The sequence below is a fragment of the Hoplias malabaricus genome, chromosome 7, assembly GCF_029633855.1.
Source record: "Hoplias malabaricus isolate fHopMal1 chromosome 7, fHopMal1.hap1, whole genome shotgun sequence".
In the NCBI taxonomy this organism is placed as follows: Eukaryota; Metazoa; Chordata; class Actinopteri; order Characiformes; family Erythrinidae; genus Hoplias; species Hoplias malabaricus.
Genome location: NC_089806.1, coordinates 10,816,511 through 10,829,226, shown reverse-complemented (window position 1 = coordinate 10,829,226; position 12,716 = coordinate 10,816,511). Strand labels below are relative to the sequence as shown.

General features: G+C 39.5%; 1 protein-coding gene across 2 annotated transcripts in view; it reads left to right on the top strand.

Annotated features, from left to right (window-relative positions):
• The window catches only part of LOC136702256 (BTB/POZ domain-containing protein 9-like), a 33,526-nt gene extending 21,306 nt beyond the window's left edge, over nt 1-12,220 (top strand). For both annotated transcript variants that reach the window (XM_066677229.1, XM_066677230.1), the window contains exons 3-11: nt 1,723-2,089; nt 2,310-2,577; nt 2,784-3,003; nt 3,519-3,638; nt 5,326-5,435; nt 7,236-7,425; nt 7,832-7,939; nt 8,017-8,095; nt 9,383-12,220. In XM_066677229.1, the coding sequence (XP_066533326.1) occupies nt 1,723-2,089; nt 2,310-2,577; nt 2,784-3,003; nt 3,519-3,638; nt 5,326-5,435; nt 7,236-7,425; nt 7,832-7,939; nt 8,017-8,095; nt 9,383-9,583 (1,663 nt within the window). In that variant the 3' untranslated portion in view covers nt 9,584-12,220. The remainder of the gene's footprint in view (nt 1-1,722; nt 2,090-2,309; nt 2,578-2,783; nt 3,004-3,518; nt 3,639-5,325; nt 5,436-7,235; nt 7,426-7,831; nt 7,940-8,016; nt 8,096-9,382) is intronic.
• Nucleotides 12,221-12,716: the final 496 nt, after the last annotated feature.

The following is a 12,716-nucleotide window of genomic DNA, read 5'->3' as shown; positions in this document are numbered from 1 at the left end:
ACATTTGTTTCAAAGACATTTCCGTCATTCCTTCCATCCCTGTTCAAAAACTTGGTGTCTCTTTTGATACCCTTATTTCTTTTGAACTATACATTAAATTCAAGTTCAAGAAGTTTATTGTCATTTCAGCAGTATACAGTGTTTACAGTACACAGTGAAACAAAATAGCGTTCCTCCAGGACCAAGGTGCTCCATAAGACAATACACAACATTAAAGTGCAACTAGTGCAAACATAAAACAGTGCACACACATTAAAGTGCAAAAGACATAGAACATAAAACAATACACAACATTAAAGTGCAACTAGTACAAAGCTAGTGCAACATAAAACAGTGCATAATGTGTGATCAATGTGTGATCAAATCAGCTTGTTTCCATCTGCGCAGTATTGCTTGTCTCCAAAAAAGAGACGACTAAAGATGTTGAGATCCTGGTGCATGCCTGAGAGCTAGGTTAGATTATTGCAACTCCCTGTTAAATGGTCTGCATCCTAAATTGCTTTGCCCTCTCCGGGTCATTCAAAATTCTGCTGCCAGAGTCTTGACATCTGCCCACTTTCCCTACCCCCACACACTTCATCAGCTACAATGGCTACCAGTAACAAAACCAGTAAAAAATCCTTCTGCTAACATTCAAAGCCCTGTATGGGCTCACACTTTCTTATCTGGCAGTTCTGCTGCAGCCATTCAGGTCACTCTCCTTCAGGTCATCTAGCTGTCCCCAGGTCTAGGCTGTTCACTAAGGTGGGAGGTCATTCAGTTTTGCTGCCCTTTCTCTTTGGAAATCTTTATCTTAATTTATTCGCTCCTGTACCTCTCTTGTAACTTCCTTCAAAATGTCTTTAAAGAATACTTCCACAGTCGCTGCTCTGAATTAGGAATTTTTTCCCTCCTCCCAAAAATATGTAAGGGGACTTTGGGAATGTGAAATGTGGTATATAAAGCTCACATTATTTTATATATAACTGCAAGTCAATCACACTTCTGTGAAATCAACCTGTTCAGTTGGAAGCAACACTGATTGTGAATCAATTTCACCTGCTGTTGTGTAAATAGAACAGACAACATGTACAAATCAGAAGCGATTAACAAGACAACCCCTATAAAGGAGTGGTTCTACAGGTGGTGACCATTTCTATGTTTTAGTCACTTTTGCAAACTGACAGAAACTATGGGGTGGACTCCATGAGGGTGGAATGAGGGCCAGGTGTCCACAAGTGGGGCTTGTGCTTACAGCCCAGCACTGTGCTGGGTGATTGGCATTTGCCAGAGAACACCAAGATTCAGTTCACACTGAGCCACGTTGCACCACAGTCTGTCCAGGAGTTAACTGATGCTTTAATCCAGGTCTGGGAGGAGATCCCTCAGGAGAACATCCGCTGCCTCATCAGGAGCATGCCCAGGCGTTATAGGGCGGTTAACTTGTCTAGAGGAATATTCACTGAAGTTGGATCCGCCTGTAATTAGACCCCGCCCCTTTTTTTTGTATAATTCCAAATCCAGACCTCCATGGGATAATAATTTTGATTTACATTGATTGGTTTTATGTAATTTTGTTGTCAACGCATTCCACTATGTAATGAATAAAGATGTATAGGAAAATTTCATTCATGTAAATCTAGGATGTGTTATTTTAGTGCTGCCTTTATTTTTTTAAGCAGTGTATTATTATATGGATTACTGTTATATTGAGCGTGATGTTGGTTGTTTTGTATGCTACAGAGCTCTGCTGTATGGAGGGATGAAGGAGTCTCAGCCTCAGGTGGAGGAGGTCTGTTTGGAGGAGACTCGAGCTGAGGCCTTCTCGATGCTCCTGGGTTATATCTACACAGGCCGAGTCAGCCTCAGCGCAGTTCGGGAGGAGGTTCTGCTGGACTTTCTAGGTTTAGCTCACCGTTACGGCCTGCAGCTGCTGGAGGACTCCACCTCCGAGTTCCTGAGGACTGTTCTGACCTCTCACAATGTGTGCTCGGTGTTCGATGTGGCAACGCTGTACTCTCTGAGCACACTTAGTGCAGCATGCTGTTCTTACATGGACCGACATGCCCCCGAAGTGCTGGCCTCCGATGGCTTTCTTACACTCTCCAAGGTAAAAGGTGTAAATAAGAGTCCTATTCTGGCAGCATTAATCATTTACATGATAATTACTATAATGTAATTATTGCTGAGTAACTCTGTGAGGTATGTGAGCTATATGTATGTGCCTCAGCCGTTTTCCTTTTACACAGGCTTACATTTGGCCTTAAGTCTGGCCAAACAGAGAAATCTTGCTTTATGTAATATCCCACTGGACTCTTGTGTGTTTTTAGGCAGCTCTGCTGACGGTGGTCAGGCGGGATTCTTTTGCATCAAGTGAGAGAGAGATCTTCCAGGCTTTGTGTCGCTGGTGTCGTCAGAACAGCGAGGTTGAGGACATAGAGGAAGTGATGTCATGTGTGCGTCTGCCGCTGATGACGCTGACAGAGATGCTGAACGTTGTTCGTCCCTCTGGACTTGTGAGCCCTGACCATCTCCTGGATGCCATCAAACTACGCTCGGAGAGCAGAGACATGGACCTTAACTACCGTGGCATGCTGAGTGAGACCGCTTTATATCTCTCATACCTCTTATTTGCACCTGCATAAAACACATAATATTATATATAAAATAATGTTTATTAATGCATTGCCTGTGCAATGTAGACAAAAAAATCTGTATATTATGCTTTAAAAAACCTTTATTTCCAAGCATTCCACTTATACGTCTGTTAATGTGTCTGTCTGTCTGTCAATGGGCCTGCGCAGATCCAGAAGAGAACATTGCTACAATGAAGTACGGAGCTCAGGTGGTGAAAGGGGAGTTGAAGTCAGCACTGTTGGATGGAGACACGCAGAACTATGACTTGGATCATGGCTTCTCCAGACACCCCATTGAGGAGGATGGACGATCTTGCATCCAGGTGAAACTCGGACAGGCTTTCATCATCAACCATATCCGCATCCTTCTGTGGGACAAAGACAGCAGGTGTGTCATTCTACAACTACTCTATACGCACTCTATAGCATTCTATTATCCTCCCTCCCTATCACTGAAATATTTGTGACGCTAATGTGATAGTGGTCAGGCAAATTCAGGAATATTTACATTTTTTAAAGACAAATATATTGACAATGTACAGTAATAGTTCAATCTCCCATTGTATCAAATACGTATCTCTTTGCAGTCAAAATAAATGCCTCTGTTTTTGACTAATTTTAACAGAAACAGTACAGATATCTTTTGTGTGAGGTACTAACCAATAGAAATGCTCCAAGATCGTTTAGAATAAAATACCTTTAAAGTAATGTATATTATTGTAAGTTGCACAGTATTGTGTCATGTGGTCATTGTCAAGTTAAAAATGTTACCTAGGTTTATAAAATTACACGTTTGGAGATTCCTTTTTTTTAACACAGGGTAGAGGGGGAATCTGTATAGATGTATTTTTTTTTGCTGAACTGTCATTGTATTGAGAATACTGTGGTCTTTTGTGCCTGCAGGTCATATTCATATTATATCGAGGTTTCTATGGATGAGCTGGACTGGGTGCGAGTGGTGGATCACTCCAAGTTCCTGTGTCGGTCCTGGCAGAATCTCTATTTTCCCCCCAGAGTGTGCAGGTAAAGAGATCCCCATTCTTGTACACATAGAATATTGATCATGACCCGTTCACTGGGACAGTACTATAAGCACAATGTTGTATTTACTGTATGTCTCATTGTTTCCCATTGAGTTACATACACCATAAGAAAAACAAAACCATTATTGTGTCTTAAAATGAGCAAAAGTGTCTTCTCTCTAGAGCAGGGGTCATGAATAGGCAGCCTGCTGTCCACATCCAGACCCAGACGCTGTTCTGTCCGGACCTGGACCTGTAATTGATAAGAGCTGTTTCATTTTTAACAGAGTGTATGTTTTAAATGGTGTGACTCTTCTGGTCGTTACGGTTCAGGTTTAGTGCTCCAGGAAATGTTTAGTGCTCCAGACTAATTGCATATCACATGTGAGGCTACTCAGCCAATCAGATCTGTGCATTATGATGAGCGCTGTGACTCCAGTGAGTGACACACACAGGGCAGCGCTCCTAATGCCGCTGTCCTGGGGACAGTAAAAATAGCCCAAGGGACGTGATGAAAGCTTGTTTGGGACGACGTGTTGTGTGAGTTAAAACCAGAAATTTTAAAAATAAGGGAACGATTATGGGTTGAAATTCTCATAACGCTGAACGTGGATTCCCGTCCTTCAGCATGAGCCAATCAGATTGGTGGTTATGTAAAGCAGTAAGTCGGGACTTTTTATGTACATATGCATCATTTTCAAAATCATTATTTTTTTTGTAAATTTTACTTAAAATTTATTTATAGGACATTTTATTTACAATATTTGTTATTTGAGCAGTAGTGAAACTTAAAATTTGGCATATATGTGTTTATTATTGATTATTGATATACAGTGTGTTTGTAAGTGAAGAAACAGCTATATTATGACCTACATTGTGCACTATATATTGTGGAGTATAATATTTGAGGATCAGCCCTAGTGTTTTGGAGGTGTTGCAGAGCAAACCTCGTTTGGTTTAGGGGTGTGGCTTTAGAAGGAGGGTGAAAGAGTGGCTAGCACTAATTTGGTTGGATTTTAAAAGAAAAATACTGGTTTATTCAAAATCACCCACTCCAGCATTAAGCTAATCATGGAAATCTAAAGCTAATCTTTTTCCTATAGAAACATACTCATTTAGCAGGCATCTTAGCCATACCCCAAGCAGTTGTTATCATTCAGAACGCACAGGATTTCTCTAAAACACTACTAAGGTTGGATTTTGGACAGGATCTCCAAAAAACTCTTCAGAAAAATAATTTAAAAGAATTATGGTTACTCAGACCAGGAGCAGCAAAAAAACACAACTTGAATGTGGAGGTCAGGGAGTACGTCCCTGAAAAGCCTGGAGCCAGATCAAGACAAAGTGTGGACATAGATATTGCTTTAAAAATGGGACTGTATTTAGTTGCTGAGTTGTTTTCTACTTGCTTCCTGACACTGAAAAGAGACTACATTGATGAGTGTGATATCTGACATACACAGGATTGTATGTAAAATCACTGATTTCTTGCACATTTCTATAAAAATTGGGGTTTCTTGTACTGAGCTATGGGCGAAGCTATTCAGATTGTCATATCTAATATGATATTAGCTGTAAGTACAGTTTCCTTATTTAATTATATGGTGAATTGAAATCTGAAAATCAGTTTTCATTACAGTGGTCCATTAGCTGAGTGATAATTTTTTTTTTTTTTTTGTGTGTTGCAGGTATGTGCGCATTGTTGGAACACACAACACTGTAAACAAGGTCTTCCATCTTGTTGCCTTTGAGTGCATGTTCACCCAGCGCCCATTCACCCTGGAGAAAGGGCTTCTGGGTAAGGGACACAGCGATGTCATCATCATCATCATCATCTTTTCCGCTTAAAGGCTAAGCACCACTTAATGGACCTCCATGAATATTTCACATTATTTTAGTTACTGACATATATAAGTATGAATTAAAATGAAAATAGCAGCTTAATTTGCTTTAAAACTGACAATTTTATTAAATTGACGGAAAAACCCGAGCTCGCTACGGGAATTATTGAACGCAGCCGTGACGTCACTGGTGGACAACAGCTGAACAACGCCGCGGTAAAACACCGTTATGACTGACTGTTATGACAGTATCTAGCTAAATAACCAACATTATTCATGACAATAGCCTAGCAATAAGCTAAATTCAAATGTAGAGGTACCGTTATTCTTGTAAATGTGATCGAAGTCGAACTCGAATTCATCCGACACTATAAACCTCCGTAATGCAGCTACGTAGCCGAGTATAATCTGAGCCACCGAGTTTAGCAAGTCTAGCTAACGCTAACTAACACCAACTAAAACAGGCGAAGTGAGTGTCCTTACCCTGTTTACCTCCATGTTACAGAGGCTCTTAAACACCTTTCGTTGGTGTCCTTACATGCCCATATTGTTGGAAAAGCGCCAGTGAAATGAGCTACAGATAACGGAGTGAGCGGATGGTCCTTTCCAAAGTGCCCGTTTAAAGTTGACAAATTTAGTGGGGGAGGGACCAACGGTCTTTTAAACCTTATTCCTTGAATTAGTAAGAAATAACATGTTTTCTGACTATCAATAAACACAAGTTAGGAACTCAAATTCCACTGTATTTATTTGTTTGACACTTTCATAGAGCTGGTTCTTAGCCTTTAATCTAATTCAGGGTTGCAATGAGCAATGTATTTCAGTGAATTCCAGTGAATATTTGCTAATAAGCAATTAACGTTTCTAAACATGTTAAAACCCAAACTGAAGAACCCTGTCCTAGAAGCATAAGATTCCACTCAAGATAACCACTCTGACCACTCATGTTTTTGCCAGAGAATCTCCAAAACAACATGCCTTGTGAGGTATCCCTTTTATGCAGTGGTTAGTACCTACCAAAAACATGAAGCAATGAACCAGCAGTATGATATAAGATCCACAGTTTGAGAGGCTTTGACCAAAATATTAAGATTTAATGAAAATCTAGTTTGTAAAATACGGAGATATAAGGCCAGTTTCACACCAGATACAGTAAACGTGCCCCAACATGCACCACACCTCACTGCTCATAATGTGCTTCTGTATTAATCAGTATGGCCTTTCACACAGCATCACAGGGATAACACATGCGTAAAACACAAAAAAATGGGGCTGTTGGGGCTGTTGCTGTGCATGGCAATCTAGCCGTTTCTGTGCAGATACTCTTGCTGAATGTACAATCTATGCCAACCAACATAACTATATTTTAAATTCTAGACACAGCGTTGAAACAGTGCAAGCCCTATCCATGTGCAAGTAGATCAACAGCCTGACTTGGCAGCTGTCAAGTTTATTCTTATCATTTTTAAATTGTTAACAGTTCATACAATAAGTTATCCTTAAATAGACTGTGCATAGTTTTTTTTAGGCAATATACAAATAAATAAAACTTTTGTAGATGGTATTATCGTGGGAAAATGTAAGGTGATCATTTGCCTTGTGATGCGTATGTGTGGCATCCAGTGTGAAATAACTATGGCTTCAACGCACGCCACACTGCTCCTGGTGTGAAATTGGTCTGTATCTGAGGCCCAGTGCAGAATACAGAAGTGTGACCCGTCTAACTCTGTGGTGTGTGTCTCTCTGTATGTATTCAGTGCCAAGTGAGAATGTTGCAACGGTTGCTGCATGTGCAAGTGTGACAGAGGGAGTGAGCCGCAGTCGTAATGCTCTGCTGAATGGAGATACAAGAAACTACGACTGGGATTCGGGATACACTTGCCACCAACTGGGCTCTGGAGCCATTGTTGTCCAGCTCGCTCAGCCGTACATCATCAGCTCCCTACGGTGAGGCAGAGTAGACTTCACACAACCACTGCCCTCCAATGTACTGTGGTAGTCCACAGAATGTCCTTAGCTTTGGAATTTATACAGTGCGGTTTAACACACCTGATTGATGGTGAGGGCTTTGTTCATTGACTTTAGCATATTTTGATTTAAAGGCATATGATTAAATGCTTAAACAGTTTTTCTGAAATACACCTGGAACAGTTTATACTATGAATGTGATTATTACGTATGTTCTTAAGTGATTTTAGCCATGTCCAAATCTGCTTTGACAAAGACTTTTACACTCCATATGGATATTATAAAGCTTTTTTGTTCTGTATTTGGCAGCAGAGGTTTTTTTGCTCTGCCAAGGTCTGCATGTTGGTGCATTATCAGTGAAATAACACTGTGATGTTTATCTCAGCCTGCTGCTTTGGGATTGTGATGAGCGTTCCTATAGTTACTACATCGAAGTTTCCACCAATCAGCAGCACTGGACTAAAGTAGTGGATCGTACCAAGGTTTCCTGTCGGTAAGTATTTAGATCAGTGTTCTTTGCAGCATATATTTGCCACACAATTTCACAGAATGGATTCCTGTGCTTTGCAGATCCTGGCAGACACTGAAGTTTGACAAACATCCGGCTTCATTTATTCGCATCATGGGAACTCACAACACTGCGAATGAGGTATTAAAACAACCTGCAATTATTTTGCAAAAATGTCACATCTCAGTACATGGACTCACTTTAAAAATACAAATAATATGATATTTAGTGGTAATAAAAAGTGGAAAAGTCCTTACTCCAAATAATATACGGAAATAGACCTCGCAGTAAAAGCAAATGCACACCCTATTTCCAGAAAAGTTGGGATGCTGGGCAAAATGTCAATCCAAATACAGGGGGTCCCTGTCTTACGACGTTGATCCGTTCCTACGTCGCGTCGTAAACCGATTTCCGGTGTAAGTCAGAACATACGTACATACTGTACATAAATAACATACTGTAAGCACTTATCCTATCCTAACACCTGTCTTCCTCGGTCCCGAGCCGCGTAACCGTGTATTCTTCCACCGCGCACAACAAATACGAAGTTCGCGTTACGACGTTTACAGCGCAAAAACACTTCAGTCGAAACAAGGCTTTATACAGTAAATGGGAGATGTGCCGTAACCACGAAACATCGTAACTCGGGACTGACGGAACCCGAGGACCTCCTGTAATGCAATATTGTGCAAATCATTTAAACAAGAGCCTCTCAAACTAGTGGTACTTGAAGCAGCAAGTGGTGGTACGCAAAATGACCTCAAAAAATGTACTACTTAATTATGGAATTTGTTCATAACTGAAAATCTATAGTTTTCATGTGTAATTTACATCACGTTTCATAGTTTTCGTAATTATGCCCCAGCAAAATTCATTGGTGTTGTAGAAAAATACAACGTACACCGTAGTCGACTACGTCTGTAAGGGAATGAAAAACAAGACAAAACCAAGCCCAGGAAATACTCTGAGCCCAGAAGGACTAAATCCAGAGGCAAAAATAGAGGAAACACTAAGCAAGAATTCTGTACACCTGAAAACACAAAAGAAGAAAACACTTGGCTGAAGGAAAACGTGGCCGTTCTTTACATCATTACAGCCCTAAAACAAGGTTTAACACAGTGCCGCCCGTCCTTCACTTACTGCTACAAGTGTAGAGAGCCACTGTGACGTACCCCGAGCGCTGCGCTGTTTTCACCTGTAGCCTTTTAAAGCACACAACTGACATTAAAATTGACCTCTTCTTGTTTATTATTTCTTTCAAAGAAATAACCAGGGGCGCACATGTTTCTGTGGTAAACATCATAGGTTTTGATTTGATTTAAGTGGTACTTGGTCTAAAAAGTTTGAGAACCACTGCTTTAAACCATAAACCAGTGTCTAAAATGTGCTTTTCATTTTTATTTATATATTTGATTATTATTTTCTTAGGTTTTCCACTGTGTCCACTTTGAATGTCCTGCTCAGCTGGACACTGAAGTCAATGAAGGAAGTCCCGGGAATTTGTGGTCTGATTCCAGCATGTCCAATCAGCAGAATCGACCATCAAGACCTGTTCAATCTCACAGCATGTTACCTTCATCCCCATCATCATCATCATCACCGCCATCATCCTCATCTACTCAGCACTGAGATCTCTAAAACAGAGTCCAGAACATGGATTTAACATAAAGACGCTGCTAACATTTTCAATTATATTCTACAAAGCTAACGAGAGCCACTAAGCGATATAGACCACTTTAGTCATGTCGTTATTCTGTAATATTCCTTTAAGCCCATAGGGATTTTGGGTCTAAGCTGGATATCTCTGTGATTGAAATGAATGTGATTTTTACCACCATTTTGCTCTGTAATGAACAAAACACTTCCAGATTCAAAGTTTACATGCTGTATTCAGATTAACGGTAAATGTTACAGGTTCCTCTAACTTGAGGTTAACACGGCATCCATGTTACAAACAGGAGAGCACTCCTGTGCACTGAAATGACATCACACTGAAAGTGAGTCCATTGTTATATTTCCACACGTTTATAAACCAGCAGCAGCTGGAGTCTAAAACTGCCAAAGCTCCATAATTACCACACTGAACAAAACTTGTTGGTGTACGGGGGTTGGAGTGCTTTCCTGTCGTCTAGAAGGTATTAGCATAGAGCAAAATCCTATTTCGACTTCTTAATAACCTTGTAATTTTAAAAATCCAGTGATATTTGGAGGTTGGCATGTTTGACCTGTTTTGTTCACCATAGGATGAATTCATTTCATTTCTCATAAAAAAATCTGGCTTAGAATCCCTAATGTGTGCTTGACGTAGGCTACAAAATGATGAAATGACTTCATTTGTCGGCCCAGAGGAATCCATTTGAAAAACAGTTCAGTGTTTCCAGAAAAAAACGAGTGAATTTTTTATTATCGGTCAGTAGAATAGCACTTAAGTGATGCCTTGTATGATTTTGTCATTGATTTTGCTGTTCATTACTCATCCCGTGATTGAGGAATAGGCTGTCCTTTAACTCAGCTATTTAAATGTATTATTTATAATATATGATTATCTGATTTCTGCGGTCTTATTTATTAGTGCTTTTTGTGTTTTTAGAGCTGGCATATGTGGTTTCTTCTGTATCGCTTAAATGTGTTCTATTTATTACGTTTTGTTTGTTTTATTCAAATTTCTGTATAGTTTGAGAATTCAGTATTTGAATTAGAGTAAACTCTTAACGAAGTTCTTACATTTCCACTTGCACTTTGAAAACTGAAGTGGTCTTAACCGAGTTAAGTATTGGAGTTAAAACGTTTTTGGTACTGCTTAAGCGCTCTCAACCTCTGCTTGTTAAAATAGTGTAGAGTGTGTAAAAGGTACTTTAATGCTTTGTAGCAATTTTGTTGTTCTTTTCGAAAGGGCTGAGTGTGCTGTGTCCTGCTGAGATCTACAATCTGAACTCTTTAGTAAAAAGTGGTCTTCCAGACATCGTTATAGTTTCAGATTTAGCATGACGTTGTCCTCTTGAACGCAACTTTTCCTTCAGGGAGGTTATTTGCATTAAACATGACATAATAATAATAATAGATGGACGTCTCAAAGTGGAGAGTTACATACAAAAATAAATAAATAAACAAGACCACTAATAAAAATAAATCAAATAGTAAAAACTTATAGAACATTTAAAAAACATAGTATTTCTGCCTTTTTTAATTTATTTGTCGTTTTGCACTTTGATTACATTTTGTTCTTTTGATTTACTTCCATTAATTGTATAAGGAAAACAGTGAAGGTGTTCAATGAAAAGCTTGTTGATGTCCCAAATTATATAAACATTTTGTTTGCATGATGATTACGACAATGAAATGTTTGTTTTGGACATTTTTACTAGTTTGTAAGAATTACGCAGAAGATCCTGTCACTTTAGGACATGTTCTATTTCTGTATTTTCTTATGATAAATTTATTCTATAAAAGTTTGTTAGTATAGCACTTAAAATATTTCCAATTTTCAAACCTTAAAAGTGGCAGAGACTTGTTTATATATAACACAGTAGGAAAGTACTACTGTAATCATTCTTTAAGAAAATGATTTAAAATGTTACAAATGGGTTTTAAGAAGTAAACCTGCTGTTATACTCATTTCCTACTGTGCTTCCTTTACATTGTCAGTGTAAAGGCATTGTGTCATAGGGCTGTTCCACTTCTTACTTAACCAGGCGTAGTTAGCCTGAAGTCAAGCCTCACCAAATGAAGGAAATTAAAGAGACAGTCCAATGGCATGATTTACGTTCATCCACTGACTCTGAAACCCTGCACTGAGGATTAAGCCACTGGGTTTAAAGATTTTTACTAGAGAAACATTTCTTATTGCACATCAGTGTTAGCCGATTATCTCTCCAAAGCCGACCCAGCTGAGGGCAGGTGTATTCTGGTTGTTATCCTGTCCTCACTCTCACCCCCTCTTTTGTAAGTTGTAAGTTTAAAGCAAGTGAAAATTGCACTGGGGGAAAAACCTAGTTTTTTGGGGTATAGCAGATTTGGTGGAGATGTTAAACTGATCCTCACAGACCTTTTTTTCCAATGTTCCTGTCATCCTTCTTCCTTTTGTTTCTCTTTAATCAGACAGGTGTTATAAGTGCGCATTTGAAGCACAGATTGCATGGTTACTTTTCTGAGAAGCATCCAAGTCTTTTAGATATGAACTTTGTTAATAATGAAGGAAGTTGTTAACCACTTTTAAAGATATGCATGTCCATGTTTGTACTTGTTAAACTGAATAAAGATAATTTCTCAGAGTTTGAACCCTCTGTAATGTATTAATTAAACCATACTTCACCGTGGTTATACTCTCTTCGTGGTACAATTGGCCGCATTGATGGGTACTGTCTTCCAATTGAATTGAACTATTTTGAATTTGCTTCTCTGCACTGACGGTAGATCATTCTCAATGCTGCAGTGACACTGATGTGGTTGTGGTGTGCTAGTGTGTGTTGCGCTGGTATATGTGGACCAGGCAGCAGTGCTGCTGGGGTTTTTAAACACTGTCCACTCACTGTCTATTGTTAGACACTCCTACCTTGTTGGCCCACCTTGTAAAATAAGAGACTGTAACTCATCTGTCGCTGCATAGTGTTTGATGATCTTCGTCAGAGTCCTTCATCAGTGAACACAGGACACTGTTGGCTGGATGTTTTTGGTCGGCGGACTATTCTTAGTGCAGCAGTGATGCTGAGGGCTTAAAAAGTTCAAAGAGGCAGCGTTAATGTTATGGCTGAAGGTTGTTGAA